This window comes from Sciurus carolinensis, chromosome 14 (genome assembly GCF_902686445.1).
Source record: "Sciurus carolinensis chromosome 14, mSciCar1.2, whole genome shotgun sequence".
Classification (NCBI taxonomy): Eukaryota; Metazoa; Chordata; class Mammalia; order Rodentia; family Sciuridae; genus Sciurus; species Sciurus carolinensis.
In genome coordinates, this window is record NC_062226.1 from 75,464,147 (window position 1) to 75,482,591 (window position 18,445).

Sequence of the window (18,445 nt, forward strand, 5' to 3'; positions counted from 1 at the left end):
AAGGCATCCTCTTAGAGAGTTAATTTGTTTTTGCTGCTTGCAATTTTTTTTTTCTTTTTAGGATATACTGTGCTTAAGCACTAATGCTATACAGATTCCTTCAGTTCTTCTTTCTGCTTAACTTCCTGCCTTTTCCTTCTGCTAAAATGCTATCTTACATGAGCTTCCTGAAATTTGAGAAAATGTTAACTTTTCTATTATTATTATCTGCATTAGTCTGATTTTTTAAATTATTTTTCTCTAATACATATTTAATTTGATTATGTATTATCACATTTCAGCATTTTTAAAGTTAATAATATCTTGTACCTTGATCATTTCTTTTTGAAAAATGCTTAAGATTTGGGCGCAGGTCTACATGAAGTAAAAATAAGCCATCACCCCATTCTCTAATATGAGTTGACAACAGAAATTTCATGAAAAGCAGACTTAAAGCTATTCTGATTCATTAGCGAAAGAGAGTAATGAGTGTTTGGACCAGCCAGGCACAGTGGTGCACACGTGTAATCCCAGGAACTCAGGAACTGAGGCAGGAGAATCTCAAGTTTGAGGCCAGCATCAGCAACTTCATGAGTTCCTGTCTCAAAATAAAAACAAAGAGGACTACTGATGTAGCTCAGTGGTAAAACACCCTTGGGATCAAACCCCATTACCAAAAGTGAAAAAAAAAAAAAAATAAGTGGGTAGACCATGGACTGATTCAACAAATAAGTAACCAGTTACTTATGTCCTCACATAAGTCCTACTGAAAAGAATTTGAAAAATGTAAATACTAAATCTACTATTTTCTTTTGTCTAATAGATCATTAAATATCATACACTATGTTTGAATGTTATTGATGGTTTTATTCTGAAAACACAATTCTATTTATGCAAAAAGTAAAGATCTCTAGAGAGTTGCAAAATCGGAAAGGTCTTTAAATGACATTGCCTTCTCTAACTTGGTTGTCTATAACACACCACTAGACTTGTCCTATATAATCACAGAAAACTTATAAAACTGGTGTCCAAGCAAAATGTGCATTTGGTTAATGTTTCCCTTTTTAACCATTGGTTTAATATATTACAGTTACTGCCTCAGAGCATGGATTCTGAGGAATCTTGATATTCGAAAAACCCAACACAGGCACTTAAAACATGCCTTGAGCAAGTCCGTAGAGATATCCTGGCATTAATTCAAAGTGAATCCCCTCAGAATTCTACTTTCACACTAGTAGTATAAACTAAACAGAGAATTCAGTGAATCTTTAGATCCTTAAGGCAAGTGACAAATTAAAAATTCATTAATCATTTGGATTGAGGCTGAGATATAGTATTTTAGGAAGGATATTTCCAAGCTTAAAAAAAAAATCCCTTGTGGAGGAAAATGAATAGAGGACGTAGTTTACCAAGAAGAAACCATCCAGTTTTGCTCAGGAGGAGAAATAAAAGGAAATAAAATTAGGAAGTTCAGATGAACACCCCTCACACTATGTATAGCTTTGAATCTCAGCTTTCTCGCCTTGGTGCAGTTGGGCCATGGGTGCTCTTGGTAATAACACTGAAAGCAGCAGTTTTAAAGATATACTTAACTTTTCCCACTCGCAGGATGTGGGATTCTAATGAAACCACCCGTGTCTGGGACACTGTAGCCTTTGGAGCGCACGCGCCATTTGCTAAAATGTCTAGTGAGAGCTAAAATAAGCCCCTTTAGTGGAAAAAACCCGCTGAGTGGTTGAAATCAGAGCTGCAGAAGGTCACTTGCTATTTTAGTAGCTGCAAGCTGGTCCTCATTTTATAGCATCACAGTTATAAACAAGAAATTGTCACCTTGCTTGTCAGTTTACTTCTTTCTCACTGAAATAAGCAGAGGTAGCCTGCTTTCTACATCATATTTAGGTAATTAGATAACTTGTTTCCCAACTTTGGTTTATTATTGAATCAATATGCAAAACAAGCCGTTTTCCATATAGTTCTTTAAACCGCACTTCAAAATATTTTTCTTACATCTTTTTACATCATCTGATATGATTGACCTTTGAAACTCCAAAGAGCTGCGTCAACCTCGTCACATACATTATCAACCATGCTGTAAATGCCTTAAAGAGAGACTTCCTTCTAGGATTATTTAGATAGTCAATCTGGAAATGGAGGAAGGAGGTTATCTCCAGCCCCAGGGTTCTATTATTATTGCACACACCATTGAGAATTACCACCAATTTTATTCATTTCTCCCTTCAAAAATTTAATTTCTCTCTTCTCATTGCCCACACCGTAAGTGAACTTAAGATTACCCTTAAGAATTTTAAGGAAGTGTGACAATTTTAACAATATTGTCTTACTCTTTTTTCATCAAAAATGATAGAGAAGTACATTTACCTGTGTCAATTAGTTTAAAGCTTTCTCAGTTATTTCATTTGAATCACACATTGTCATTTTTTTGTTCCAGAAAGTTAGTTAATATACGGAAGTTACAAATTATCTTAATTGAATGTAAATTGTGAGTTTCAACAAGGTTTATCCCCAAAACAAGTATCAGGACCAAAAGGCAGAAAAAATAGTGATTTTATGGGGAAAAAGTTTTATATGTTTACCCTTATGGGACCGCAGAATGGAAAAAGAGAGGTGCGGGGAGAGAGAGAATGAGACTGGGCTATTTTTCATGAATTAACATGTAGAATATAAGGAACACAGACTTAGCATTAACTTGTAATGACACACCCAGTTTTCCCTTTCCTGCATCAATACTAACATTGTTCCTCCTCATGACTGAAAATGAACAAGTAGATTGAGCATAGGAAATTGATTTTCTCCTTCCTCAACATCCTTTATGAACTATCAAAGCCCTTGCCCTCTTAGTGATCTGAACAAATCTTTGTGTTACTAAACGTGTACAGAATCTTTACTGAGATGATTTAGCAGTTCTCCCTACAGGTTCCCTTGCACATCCACTTAAGAAATCACCAGCCTCAACCCTGGTCTCAGGCACAGCAGAGTGTAGCATCCATGTGCATCACCTCTAGAGGTGACAGAATTTCCCATGATTTCATTTTCTCCATCATATTCCTGTCGGACCCATTATCCCAGCCCAGAGCTTGCCAACTCCTTATTCAACATGTATTGTCTACAGCCCAAGCTAGTTAACAAATACAACAAAAACTCCGCTCTGATAAATAGTTGCAATCCAAGTCAGGGTAACGGATGAAGGGTGTGCGGTTGCCCCAGAAGATTCCATCTCCTCTGCTCTTTTGCCTCAGTCTCTTTGTCTGGACTTTCTCATGTGGTTAGTCCCTGGAGAGGACTGAGTTTACTATTACCTTTTCTATTTTTCCAGGCAAGGACTCTTGAAAGTTCTTTTGGCTCCCAGCAGGAACTCTGCATACTGCATTCATTGTCTCTCCCTTTGTCCCTTCTTTTTAAGCCCTTCTCCCTTTTTCACAACTGCCGACTCTCAGTCCAAGCAAACTGTCTCCTCTGATGTTCAAGCTTCTTTCTAAAGGACAGAATGAGCCCTCGGGCCGCACTCCCACGAGACCAAGTCTGGCTTTACTGTATGCTTTATCGACCTGAGACTTGAAAGGGTCAAAGTTGGATTTTGCACGTGGCTCACCTCTGCACTACAACAGTGGAAGAGAGCAGAGGGGGACAATAGCGTCTGCCACTGCAGCTACTACACGTTGGCCCTCATGACCATGTACACGTCTTATATCCAAAAGAGATCCACTTTTATTTTTTACCACAAGGGCATGGGAATTAACAATGCATGTTTAATGTTGACTGCAAAGCTTTTGGGGCCAATCTTAACTTGCTCAAATTCTTTTTGAAATAAAGCAGAAGGTGGAAGGATGTTTGCATGGATAGATAGATATTTTCAGCATCATCTAGAATTCAACCTTGGTCAAGTGCCTACTCAGTTTCATATTTCCTCACTCTCTTATTGCTGTATCAGCTGGTCCTGTGCATTCTCCTTCATAATTGTCTTGAATCCAGACCCTCTACCCCATCTCTGTCACTATCAACTGGTGGAGACTCTCCTCATATTTTACCCGAATTTTCACAACAGCCAGATTAATTTCATGCATTTGCTAATGTGATCTCATTCTCTTCGCCATGGCCAAGATCATTCTTAAAAAAAAAAAAAAAACCCTGACTATATAGTGTCATGACTTCTGTTAGCTCCCATTTGACCACAGATAAAATGCAAAGATAAAATTTAAATCCTAGTGGTTGAAATTCCAGGGCATGGTTAGCTGTCCGTGTTCCAGTCACAATTTCACCCTAGCTTCGTCCTAGCCTCGTTTCTCCCCAAACTTCATGCACCTAGTTGTAAACATACCAAACTTCTTGCCAGAAAACACAGACCTAATTTCACAGCATCATTTGCTAACTCTGTAAAGACTGGTCCAGAATCCCTCCCTCTTTCTGAACCTCACTTGTCTCCTTAGGAAAAGGGGAGCTGGTTATAAAGAAGTAAGAGTTGTAAAGATGTAAGAAATCATCTCTGAAACTACCTTACCTAAAGCTAGTTTTCTTCCTGTACCTTCAGAGTATTTTTCCCTTTCCCTGAGGTGCATCTCTCTACCCTCTGTGTCACAAACTCTTGTACATCCTTAAAGACTCAGGTGATCTCCTCTGTGGTTATTTATTTTTTCACCTCCCCCAGGCTGAGCCAGACCCTCTCTTCTTAGGGATCCCACAATAACTCAGGGCATTATTATATCATGATATGATGTGATTGTAAGATCCTTAAGAACAAAAGCAATGTCTTCTGTTTTAATACGTACCTTGACCTGTTATAGAGTAGTTGCTCAATAAAACTACTTTTGGACTGAACATTCAATGGTACTGTGCTGGGCTCTACCATCCAGTTCTTGATGAGCTTGCAATCTTTAAGGATATGAGCCAAACGGATTCATAGAAATCAACCCAGTACCACCCTTGCCAGAATAATGACTAAAAGGGAAGTCAAATCACAAGTGCCAGCAGGCAGTCCTTCTGTTGGAGGTCACAGGGAGGTAGGGAAACCTTCTCTAAGAATGGACACCTGATCCAGGAGTGAGTGTGTGGATTTAACTTCCAATTTTGCTTAGCCTATGTATGTATTATGCTTGCCCTTCCTCAAACCCTGGAGATGCCTAAGTTTTGGTGGTAGAAGACCAGAGAATTCTTACCTTTGGTCAGTAGTTTCCAGAAGATAACTGAAAAGAGCAAATAGAGTTTTTCATAATGCAATATTGAGTAGCAGTTTCAGTTTCACTTATAAACCCGAAGCCTATAAATTACCAACAAATCAGCATATCCTTGAAGATGAAAACAAACTGCTCCACAAAGATAAAATTTTGAAAGCCATACAGCTATAAAATCTTGTGTTTTCATTATATGCCTACCAGAAAGCAGATACATTTTTTAGAATCTAAATAATTAGACTGCCCAGATGAAATTGAAAAATGATGAATGACGACTTGACAATCTCTTCTTATATGATGTATAGAGTCATCTCTGCCCTTTTTTTATAGCACTGGAAAATATTCAACAAAACTTTGAATATAAGATTTTTTTAAAGGAAGGATTTTGTAATATAAGCATTGAAAATCTAGAAATGCCTGATGCTGATGCTAATAGAGTACAACTATGATCTTAAGTTAGCATTTTGTTGATTCTTCTACCTCTATCACTTTATAGTTTGTATGAAAAACTGTAACATATATTGAAATATCTTCCTTTGGTAGTACTGATTGCAAAATCAAACATCTGTTTTGTATCCTTTGCAGTCAGTACATTGCTTCCCTGACAACAAACCATGCAGGGTGACCTAATAATGATAATTGGGTCTACTATTTATTCAATGTGTACAATATGCCAGGATATTATCTAAGAAGAGTTTTATTTGGAAAAGTTCATCAGAAGTTTACATTTACATTTCTCATTTTCCATATCGCAGCAACTCAGTTTACTTCACACCATAGATAGCAGTTTAGTGAGGTCAAAGGAAAGTGCCCAAGTGCTTCTTTGAGGGTTATCCTGGAGAAACAAAAAGAGCCATTTAGGAAAAGACAAAACAGAAATTGCACATGCCCAGGTACAGTCTGAAACACAAGAAATATTCCATTTCTGTGAAAGCCAACAACAGTTACCAGGAAAATTTGGTCATCTTTGTTCTGCGCATATCCCACATACAGCATTCCCAAGTATTTTGGTTTCACAAGCTGTCTCCTTTTCTATGTGTTCAAATAGCAAATGGGAACACGAAAGACCTCCTGCCAGCTCTATGGAACTTTAAGGGACTCAGAGCAAGTTTGTAAGAAGAACTCTCACATCTGGTTCTATCACTCAACTCTCACACCTCCAAAGCCAAAATGATTGGTGTTTGAAATACAATGTAAAGTACAACTCATTTAGGAGAGACTGCCCAAAAAGATTAATTTCATTTGTTACTACCTTTTATGAATATAATCGTTTTCTCAGAAACTTTTTTTTTTCAGTACTAAGGATTGATTCCAGAACCTTGTGTGTGTTAGGCAAGTTCTCTACCACTAAGCTACATTCCCAGTCCTCTCTTAAATATTTTAAAGGAAAACGTAATCATACAAAACACTATAAAGTTGAATATAATGGTTGCCATGACCCAACTTCAATAATTGTCAACTCATGGTCCAATATTATTTCATCTTAAGATATATACATGGTTCCAAAATCAAATCTATACAACTAATATCATGAGAGTTTTGCTTCCATCTCTGGCCTTCCACTCTATTCCCTCTTTTCTGTATAGTTAATTATTTAATCCTCTCTTTTTCTAAATGTTTATTTTTATTTTTATTTTTTTTTCATAGTGCTGGGGATTGAACCCAGTCCTTACATATGCTAGGCAAATGTTCTACCATTTTTTAGAGATGAGTAAATGCTTTTGTGTTTTAATTCCTTAGTTCTGTGATAAAAGAGGATTTTAGTAATTTTTAAAACATTTCAAAGTATTAGGAGTATATGTAATAAAACTATTAGTGGACTTTTAAGTACCAAAGCAAGCAGTGTGATAATATTAAATATTTCTTTGAATGCTTAGTAATTTGTAAGACCCCAAGGCTATGAGAAGGAGGGGACAAGAAAAAGGCAAAAAATTTTGATTAGAGGACTGAAAAAAGGCAAGATTTTGGAGATTTTAAGATAGACAGTAATGATAAAGATACTCTGATGCATTCAGAATCTCCAAAAAAAAAGCATTTCTATAGTGAACAGATAAGAGACAATTTTGATTGAATAGAATTATTTTACTCACAAACTCTGGAACTGGTATTCTTTCTCACAGATCGAATTGCACAGAACATCATTAAGTCCCACCTGGAGACATGTCAGTACACCATGGAAGAGCTGCACCAGCTGGCTTGGCAGACCCACACCTATGAAGAAATTAAAGCCTATCAAAGCAAGGTACTCTGAGAAACAACAGGAAACTTCTCTGTGATTACCCCATTTCTGATTTTCTCAGTCTCAGCACTATTGACATGTTAGGCTAGATCATGCTTTCCTGTAGGGGCTGTTCTGTGCATTGTAGGATATTTAACAGCATCCTGGTCTAAATGTGAATTTGCAGTACCACCCTCACACAGATGTGACAACCAAAAATGTTGCAGTCTTCTCCCCGGGAGCTATAACTGTCCCATTGTAGTGACCGGAGAGACTCTACCTTTATCACGTTGTTTTAGAACATCGCATGGTAGCTTCTTAGATCTCAGCAAGTAGCAGGAGTCATTGAGTAATCAGAGCAGCAATAATCATATCACATTTATACACAACAAAAATGTGGAATGCATCATCCTAAAACTTTTTTCTTGCCGTATAGATTAGAAATCTATACAGACTGGGCACGGTGGCACACAGCTGTAATCCCAGTAACTCGGGAGGTTGAGGCAGGAGGATTGCGATTTCAAACCCAACCTCAGCAGATTAGGGAAGGCCCTAAGCAACTCAGAGAACCTGTCTCTAATAAAATATAAAAAGGGTTGGGAATGTGACTTGGTAGTGAAGCGCCCCTGGGTTCAATCCCCAGCACCAAAAAACAAAACAAAAAAATGGACCCAAAGAAAAAGGACAACCCCTACCCCATATTATTATTAGCAGTAGCATTTCTTTGTGTACATTGGATCAGTTATTAAGGGAAGGAGTTTATTCTTGTTGTTCAGTAATCATGTTACTAGACTTTGGGATTGAGATCCTCGATTACAAGATCTTGTAGATGATGGAATTTTAATAAAATATGTATATGTGTGTGCATCTAAATATATGACTTAAACAAAATACTGAATTTTTTCTAACATAATAAATAACTCTTAGTACTTTTTTATATACATAGAAACAAAATCATAGATATTGCTATGGCCAGTAAAAAGCTGAATTAACACACATGGAATTAAGTTTCTCAGTTTAAAGAACATAACTTTAGGATATATTTTTGGGATTCTGTATTACTGGTGGGAGTGAGTTTATCTGATCTCATGCCTCTTGCCTTGGAATTCTTATACAAAAAGCAATCTCAGACTGGTGATGTTGCTCAGTGGATGAGCCCTTGCCCTGGGTTCGATCCTCAGTACCACATACAAAAAAAAAAAAAAAAAATCCCCATACATTCTAGGAAAAGAATACAACATAAAAATATTACTAGTTTAATGTCCATCAAGTATCCATGAACATGGCATTATGGAAGGAGGGAAGACTGTAAATTAAATTGCTAATCCTCAATGCAAGGGTTAATTTTTTGTGATGGACTAAGCATTGAGTTTAAGGAAGGAGGGGAAATATTAGTAAAGAAAATAACTATCTTCACACGCTGTAAGCGATGTCTCAGTTCTTTGGTCATTGTGGCATACTGGGGTTCAAGTAAGTCAAACATAAAGATAAAAAAATATACCTTCCTAATTTCCTACTCTGGGTCCCAAGTGACAGATGAGCACTCATAAGGCAAACTTGAGTGTTTGAGTGATTCTCCACGGAGTTCCTGGCTCCACTGAACATATTGCATTTTCTCTCCTGAAGTCCAGGGAAGCACTGTGGCAGCAATGTGCCATCCAGATCACTCACGCCATCCAGTATGTGGTGGAGTTTGCAAAACGGATAACAGGCTTCATGGAGCTCTGTCAGAATGATCAGATACTGCTTCTGAAGTCAGGTAAGCAAGGGGAAGATTCATGGGCTTATTTTATCTTATTTTAGTTCAGTATAGTTTATTATTAGAGCTTTATAGTTGGGTTCCCTCCCCATTTTCCTTCCCATCCTCCCTCCCTCTCCTCTCCCCTTCTCCTTCCTCTACTCTACTAGACTTCCTTTCCCTCATCTATTAATTTACATTTGATTGGTTCTTTATGGTATCCTATCCTTCCCTCCCCCTTTCCTTTATTTCACTCTAGCTTTCACATGTGAGAGAAAACATTTGACCTTTGAGTTTCTGAGTTTGACTTATTTTGCTTAGCATCATAGTCTCCATTTTAGACCAGGATGTGGTCTACCCTTAGCTCCATGAATTTCTAGAAAATTCTTCCAATAGGTAGCCCGTTTTTACCACCCACATTGTCAGCTAACTCCCAAAGGAAACTCTCAGTAATACAAATGCCATGATCCCCATTCAGTCCCCCTTTGAAGTCAAATACAATTTTGCTTATTGAAAGTGGAGCTATTAATTGTGTAGGTTGAGATACCCAGCTTGACAGGCCGTGCAAGTAATTAGCGTGTCAAGGTGGCTGAATTGCTGAGCTGGCGCTAAAACCTACTCCTTGCTTTCTGTAAGGGAAAAAAAAAATACAGGTTAGCTGAGCGCTGCCTCTGTGGTCATTTCCAATCTTTTTAATGAGGATAGCCTGCAGCCAGTGTATGCTGGGAGAATCTTCACCATGCTCTAATCTTTTCCACCTATTCTCTGGTACCCTCTCAAACACACAAAATCATTTAGGAAGTAGCCCAAGAAACTCTGCATATAACTGACTGTGCAGATGCTATTATCTAATAGGAAAAACAATTACTTGTCTTACTTAGCTCCCTTTGAAAACAAAAACTAAGAACAATGTGGTGTTTGTGTTAATCTTCATGGCATAGTAATTATAATATCCTTCTTTACATGTCATGATATATGTATGCCTTTTCATGTTTACATATAACATTGTACTTAATCGTATGAGGCCAGGATTATTTCAATCTTAAAGCAGAGGAGGTAAAGATTCAGAGAAGTGAAAGGCTGTATTAATGTCACAAAGCCAATACGTGGCAAGCTGGTGTTTGTACTTGGACCAAATATGATTATTATTCTGAGATGTTGCTGCTTCTTTACCAAATGGTGCAAATTGAGGAAGACCTTGACTCTGTGCTAATTTGAATCTTATCAGTTTTCTTAAAACCATAAAGTTTGGTTAAAACAACAATAATCATTTATTTTGCTCTAAAGCTACAATTTGGCCAGGTCTCTACAGGGATGGCTGATCTCTGTGCCACAAGGTAACTTCAGTGGGGGCAGGAGTACCTACTTTCAAATTGTTTGTGTTCCATGGCTACCAAACTGTGCTTGTTGATAGCTGAAGTTCAGCCAAGGCTCTGGGTTGGGGGCCTCAGTGGCTCTCCATGTGAATGTCTTCACAGACTGCTTGGACATCCTGATGAGATAGTCACTGGGTTCCCAAAGCTTACTTTCCAAAAGAACAAGGCAATAGTGCATAGATCTCTCTGAGGTAGCCTCAGACATCACATGGTGTTACTTCCATCATACCCTGTCAGTTGAGGGAGTCCCAAAAGCCTACCTGTCTCAGGGGTAGCAGAAATGGATACTACTTCTTGATATGCTCAGGTCTAGAAAAGTATGTCGAGTAGGAGATATTTTTGTGACTCTCTTTGAAAAATAAAATCTGCCCCTTTTAATATTTGACTTTGAACTAACCTCTCAAGATGGTAGTTTTCTCATTTGTAAATTGAAGTGATATACTAGAAATAATCAATTCCACACTTGGAATTGCATCAGGAGCACCAGAGGAGGTTGTTGAGAGCTCAGAAACACAGACCAGGGAATCTGAACTTCCTGGAAGGGAGCCCTGTTCATTGTATTTCTAAGACTCAGATATTACCAATCCATGGACTGACATTTGGGAATGACTGAAATTATATAACCTTTAATATCCTTCTCTGCTGTAAATATGTTATCTCTAGTATAAAAAGCAGGCTACTTAATATCCTTAAGACTCCTATAACTCATTCATAAAATAGGGATAATAAGACTCACCTAAAATGGTTATTGCACGCAGTAAATGTGATAACAATTACAAGGGGCCAAAGAAAGTGCCTTCTATAATGTAGACCCTCAGTAAATGGAATGTATTACTGTTGGTGTAGGAAAACCTTGCTTTAATTAATTTTTACAAATCCTCTCATATGTAGAAGCCCTGTGTTAGGAAGCAATGAGAAGTCAGCATAGCAAAGGAAATAAAACACAGACAAATATAAAGTGGTGCCATAACGAGACACCAAAGACGCAGCCAAATTATCCATAGGAGTTTTTCATGCATATTTGGGGCTTTGGAGTCAAGTTGTCCCTTTCTAATACACTATGGGATAAAAGTCCATATCTCCAAAATGCGGGGAAACTATGCAGCAGTAGTTCTTCAGGGTGTCAATAAATGTTCAGAGGGAAAAACAAATTTAATAAATATCATTTAGCACCTACTATGTACCAGAGATGCAAAAGTGAATGCAATAACCTCAACTGCCTTTTGCTGCTGACAAGGTTCCTGCCCTTAATGAGCTTATAGCAAACTCAAAAAATTATGAGTTCATCAAGGTGAATTAAGTTTCTTCAAGTTGGAACTTCTCAGAGCCTGTGATCTGGGAATGTTCATTATATCTCTCTGGAGCGAGATAATTTAGCATTTTGCAAAAACCTATTTGGCTAAGAAACATTCATTTCAAAGAGCTCCAGATGCAAATGCTGTCCACTTAACATCATCCTGTGCTGAAGTATGCATGGAGCATGTTAGAAACTCCACATGGCAGGTGAAGCAGAGAGTAATGTCTCCCCAACAGCAAAATTTCCACAAAATATAACAGACAAGACTCACCTCCTGCCAAGTTCCCTTCCGAGCAATTTACCATCAATTGGGAATTCAAGAATTGAAACTAACTATGTTATTAGTCAAAAAAAAAAAATAATAAGAGATTCTTTCTCCCAAAAGTGTGGTTGGTGCCCTCCATTTCAGCCTTTAAAGCATATTTTCTCTCTAATTTCTCACATAAGTATCAAAGGACTTTATTTCTAAAATAGTTATCCTAGGGGAAAAAATCTTGAGGGGTTTCTGTATTTGGGTGTCTGTATGCATCTGTGTCTGTGTTAAAGTTCTTGAACATCTACACTTACACTCAGTAATAATTAGTTTATTACCAGATATATATATATGGTTTAATTTTTTTTTAACTCTTAGGTTGCTTGGAAGTGGTTTTAGTGAGAATGTGCCGTGCCTTCAACCCATTAAACAACACTGTTCTGTTTGAAGGAAAATATGGAGGAATGCAAATGTTCAAAGCCTTAGGTAAGCTTCCCTTTGAAGATGACACAATTTTATTAGCTGCCTTAAGCTTCTCCACTTGGACTGAAATTGGCAAGCAAAATGTCTTGATTCTTTAATGTGAGCTAGTATCTCATTATTCAGTAAGAGTAGGGCAAGGTGAGCCTCTGATGTTCATCCATTTCTGTTGGTCCTACAATTGTGGCTCAGTTAAGAGGAAAGGAAGAAGAGAACCATGGCCCCTATTGAGACTGAGCCTAAGACTTCATGGAAAGAAAGACTGATGCTGAAAGAGTTGGAAGGCATTGTAGGTCATTCTTTGCAGTTTACTGCTTCACAAAGTACATGATATAGATCACTGGTGGTCTACGAAGGTGACCTCCTAAGTTTCTTATGTAAATTTATAATCATTAGTCAAGATAATTAAAAGAGAAACTCTTCCACTTGTTTCTCCCCCAGAACAGTGATGTTATGCCTGTGAACTTGTGAAATTCTGGAAGCACATATGGAGTTGGTGGTCAAAATGATCCCCAGACCATTCCCATGGGAGGCACTAATAGAATTCGTCTTTGTTTGGAAGGCCACATATCATCATGTCCAGTCATCAGTGTACGGCAGGGATAAGAAGAACATTAGCAAAGATGGGCTGATGCCAGGAAAGGTTTTAACCATTGATAGTGCCATTTGTTCCATATCCTGTCCATGGACACCAAAGAAGGCCACTGCTCTTTCACCTCCTCTGCTGTTAGCTGATACAGTAGCCAGCAAGCAAGCCCATGGAGGTTGGCAGTGTTTCCCTTCCACAGCTGACACACATCCAAGTTGTCCCCAAGGCTAGATTTTCAAGAAAGGAGGGAAAGTCTTGGCAAGAATCTCCAGTATATTTCCATCTTCATCAAATAAACATTTACCAGGGATAAGTGTAGAGAGGCACCATAATTTTTGGCAAAATTTACAATGGTTAAGCAACTGACCTGTGAACCATGCATCAGAAGGTAAAAATAAATACACTCTAGTGCCTCGATCAGATATCCAGAGAAATTACCAAACTGAAAGAAAGCTCATCTCCATTCTGTGAGAAGTTTCTTACATCTCAATTGATGTCCTTGAACTCTAGTTCTATTTTGACCTTAATAAAGGGCACAGAAAAAATGGCACTAATACTGGCATTTCTCAGCCCCTTTATGCAATGTTTTGGGTTTTCTATGAATGCTTGAGAGAATTCTCAAGTCATTTATTTGTAATTTTTAGCCGGAAATAATTTCAGGTTTATAGGATAGAATTCAGGTTATGTATTCCCAACACAATATCACACTGAACACATACCACATCCATGTTTCCCTCACTGGTAATGCTCCTTTCAGTCACCTGGCCAAAATATGGCTGAATATCCTCATTCTATAATTAATATGTAATCACTATTTATGGCTAGAAACAATAATTTCTTTTATACATGTCTAATGTGCAAATCCTTGAATAACTTCTTGATCCTGAGACTTTTCTTACTCTTCCATGTTCCATGTTCATCTACTTCCATTTGATTTTCCTTCTTTTCTTCTAGGTTCTGATGACCTAGTGAATGAAGCATTTGACTTTGCAAAGAATTTGTGTTCCTTGCAGCTGACCGAAGAGGAGATTGCTTTGTTCTCATCTGCTGTTCTGATATCTCCAGGTAGGGAGGCCTCAGGTCCTTTACCTTTTAAAAAAAATATGCTTTACTATCTTTAACATCAATTAAACCTACCCAAGTCAAAGGATTCAGGAAAAACCTTAAAAGAATTGTATTTTCTTTAGCAAGGTTTTGATATTCTTGGCCAATGCAAAGAAAAGTAACCTTAAGATTATTGAGATGATGAATTTTGCCCCCCAAACAATAATAGTACATATGGTAGGGATCATTCCAGATTCAGATAAGCAAAAGTTTTTCTTAGCAAATAAATAAAGACAGATAGTGACCTGAGTTAACTGTTCTTTTTTGACCTTAATAAAGGACACAGGAAAAAAAAAAAAAAAGTCCAATAGAATGAAACTTACAGAAATATACCTAAATGAAAGACCCAACATAAGGACTAAATAAGTAAAAAAAAGTACACTTTCTAATCATTTATCCTCAAACATTTAACCTCTCAGAGCTTCAGTTCCTTCATCTACAAAGTACGGGGATTGGATTCCATAATAAAAGAAATGTTCCCTAGCTCAAAAATGCAATAAAATGCCAAAAAGTTTTAAAGAAGCTAAGATGTGATACTTATGGACCAACTAGAGCTGGAGCAATTGAAATAATTTTTTAAAGTACATGCCAGTTTAACATGTAATAATAAATAGCATAACAAAATATGTAATCATAATAATATAATAAAAATAGCATAATAAAAAATATGTGCTTCCCTTTCAACCAGAATGAGAATTCAGAGTCACACACTCTGTAGTCTATTCAGTGACATTCTGGGTCAAGGGATAGCAGCAGCAACATTGACAACTCTCTATTGAGAGAAGAGCACATTCTTGCCTAATTTTTAAGATCAAGAGATTCATTTCTTTTGTAACCATGTCTCTCAAGGCAGATCCCTTTTTCTCATATCCTAACATATTTATCAGTGAGACTGGAAGAAATAATTCTTACATGTCATATGAGATTATACCTTAGGTCTCTGATATGTTATTCAAGCTAAAATTGCTCATAATACAACCTATATACTTCTTTTAAAAAAAATTCCTAACTCTATTATTCCTCTATTATTCCTAACATGATTCCTTGATGGTCTCATCAGAGTCGTTTTTCTTTTTAACTTGCTGTCATTGGTTTTTTAACCACTTTATCAAAAATGAAAACTAGTTATAACATGGATGTTTTTACCAAGTTATTTTTATGGCTGTCTAAAATCATGTTGTTTCTCTGGGCATTATATATATGTATTCTAGAAAGTTTCACAGGCATGAAGGCACTAAGATAGATGGAAGATATGAAAGGAAACATTTATTTTTGGTAACAACTATATTCCAAATAATATTTTTCCTATCTTTTCCATTGTATTTGATTGTTTTCATTGAATATAGTTCAATAGGAGACTGAATCTAAGCCTGTGGATCTATGGGTGAGGGAGGTGGTTTCACTCTGGTTCCTGGTTGCTCAAAGGAAGAGCCTTAAAGGCTCTCTCTCCTCTTTGCACATGTTTGTGGAAGTCAGTAAATTCCTAGCAACAAATATTTAAGACATGACATATCAAACTTAAATGAGTTGTGAAAATGATTACCCAGGAGGTGGGCTAGCCTGGTCTTTATGAGTTGGAAATCAGCTGAGCTGTTTAGCCTTCATCTTAAAATACCATGCTCTCATCAAATTTTACAAAGTTTGGAAGTAGGCGATTCAGCTTGCTCTGCCTAGTGTGGAATCTTCCAGTCCTGATAGCAGAACCACACTCAGAGGCCGCACAATACCACACACCTTGTTTGCACTCTGGCTCAGTGCCATGTTCAAAAACAGGGAAGAGATTCCAGTCTGTGTCTGTCTCTTGCCTCATCCCAGCTTTTCCCCAGGTTCTTGACTTAGCAGTCACCCCCTATTCAACTTCAAATAGCTGAGGGAAGGGAAAGGGAGGAAACTTAATTTATTCTGATTGACAATTGTCACTGAAGGCCTTTGTGCTCACTTACGTAAGAGTTTGCTTAACTCTGGCTAGACTTGTCCTTGCCCTGTCTAGGGTTACAGAATTGGGTTTCTCACCTGACCTGAACTGTGTTCAGGAGGATCATGCTCAAGTTCTGTTCCATAATTATTTGTTCAGCATTTAGAGATTCTAGGTGTCTCTTCATTGAAGAACCAAACTAAGGCATTGATGCTAGCTAGTCTGCATTTTATCACTAGGGTGTATAAAGCTGTTAGGCAGAAAGGAAGGAAGGAGTAGGAAGAAAGGAGAAAAGAAAGAAGTGTGGGAGACAGAAAGGGAGGGAGGGAGCAAGGGAGGAAAGGATAGTTTATCCCATTCACCATTTAAACATTCAGTATAGAAAAATAGGATTTGAAAAAACAAAAATAGGATCTGGGGTAAATATTTTAAATCAACTCATATTTATGATGCATAAAGTATAACAACTTCAGTTTTATATCTGATGAAAGAAGAAGCTGAGAAAAGGAAGGGGATCCTGTATACCAATGATAATCCTGTATAATTGTTTTTAGTTTTTCACTGCTATCATTCTTTTTTTCACAAATCACTAATTTCTATTTTGAAAGAAAATCAAAACATCTGTACAGGAAAATAGAGATGTAGACTGTCACAGATAATAAGAAACATGAAGGAATTTATTTGAACCATTGTCTTTTCCTCCAAATGGATTCCCTGTCATTCATTATACTATGCATTACTGACTTCATGTTATTATTGCTTATAAAATATTTATGTTTTATATGAATAATTACATGTCTGGAGAAGCAATTTAGAACTACATAATTTGAAATGAATCTGAAACTCAGCACTTGTATATGGAGGTGAAATAAAACAAAGCTTTGTCCCATCCCACCTTCTTACCCATTTCTTTTTTTCTTTTGTCAGACCGAGCCTGGCTGATAGAACCAAGGAAGGTCCAGAAACTTCAGGAAAAAATTTATTTTGCACTTCAACATGTGATTCAGAAGAATCACCTGGATGATGAGACCTTGGCAAAAGTAAGTCCCTCAGATCACAGAACCACTGTCACCAAAAGAGGCTGCAGGGTTGTTATAAAGCAAGGGACTTTTCTCAGCAGCGAAAGTTTCTGAAAGTTACCAAAGCCTGCTTAAATTTGGAGGTGCACATTTTTTAAAGGAGACTAGTAAATTATGGTAGATGGAGAGGAGGCTGACTTTCTCAGAGGAGGAGGCTGCTGACAGGTCTGAACCCAGGGAGCAGGAAGACAAAGCAAAGGAACTGTGGGTGTTTCCTCAAAGGAAGACAAGCTTGATGGAAAAAAAAACGTGTTTGAAACTCATATGTGAAGAAAGAGAAGCCTTTGTGCTAGTGCCTGAGTCAGATTTGGGCACAAATTAAGAGTAATTGGATTTTTGTTGAAAATTAGGAAAAAGTATCAAACAATGAGACTTGTTGAACAGGGTGGTGGGGGCAAGTACTGTGTGAAGTAGTGAGCTTCTTGTCACTGGGCACATTCTGGTAGAGAATGCCTGGTGGCCTCTCAGGCATATTGTAAATAACAGTTTTCTGCCCGGAGTGGAAGATTAGTCTGATGACTTGTAAATTTCCCTTCAACTCTAATCTCTTCATGCAAGACTTGCCCTGGGGTTCTTTCAAAATGGTGAAGCATCCCAGGAGCAAAATACATGCGACATGACATCAATTTCTTGATTTAGCTTAATTAAGAATGATGATCTTTAAGAAGAGTACTGAGAGAAGTTGTTTACCAAGGAAACATAATCCTAAAAGGAAGAAGTAATTTTCAATGATTGATAGCTAGCATTATTTAAAATCTTAAAGTATCTTTGATTTCTTAAGAACTAAAAAATTTTTAGAGGGACATTTTCAATTTGAAGTATCTCTGATTTCTTAAGAAATGATTTTTTTTTTCAGAGAGTAAGAAACTGGAAAATTGAGCTTATTCTTGGTTAAAGATAATAGGAATCCTACTCTTTATATTTTTATCATTAAATTCTCCCACTCTGCCCTTGAAGTTCTTTATTTAAAAAAGGGGGGAGGGTAAAGACTCTATTTGGAGACATCATCAGATTTTACTTTGCACATACAGAGAACTGCTATAAAAAACCTCCAAGAGTTAAATATGCTACTTCATTATGGTAACATTTTGTTAAAATTAATGCATCACTAGGAAGAACATTTCCACACTCACTGTGCAGCGATAACTCTCTTTGATGTAACTTTTCACTTATTATATGATCAAGGACAAGCCACCTGCTCTCTGTACCTCAGTTTTCTCCCAGAAAACTT

At 37.3% G+C, this 18,445-nt stretch overlaps 1 protein-coding gene across 1 annotated transcript in view; it reads left to right on the forward strand.

Annotated features, from left to right (window-relative positions):
• Positions 1-18,445, forward strand: part of Rorb (RAR related orphan receptor B) — a 187,626-nt gene that overhangs the window by 149,780 nt on the left and 19,401 nt on the right. Inside the window, exons 5-9 of the mRNA XM_047525760.1 lie at positions 7,286-7,407; positions 9,010-9,142; positions 12,426-12,533; positions 14,071-14,181; positions 17,063-17,175. Of these exons, the coding sequence (XP_047381716.1) occupies positions 7,286-7,407; positions 9,010-9,142; positions 12,426-12,533; positions 14,071-14,181; positions 17,063-17,175 (587 nt within the window). The remainder of the gene's footprint in view (positions 1-7,285; positions 7,408-9,009; positions 9,143-12,425; positions 12,534-14,070; positions 14,182-17,062; positions 17,176-18,445) is intronic.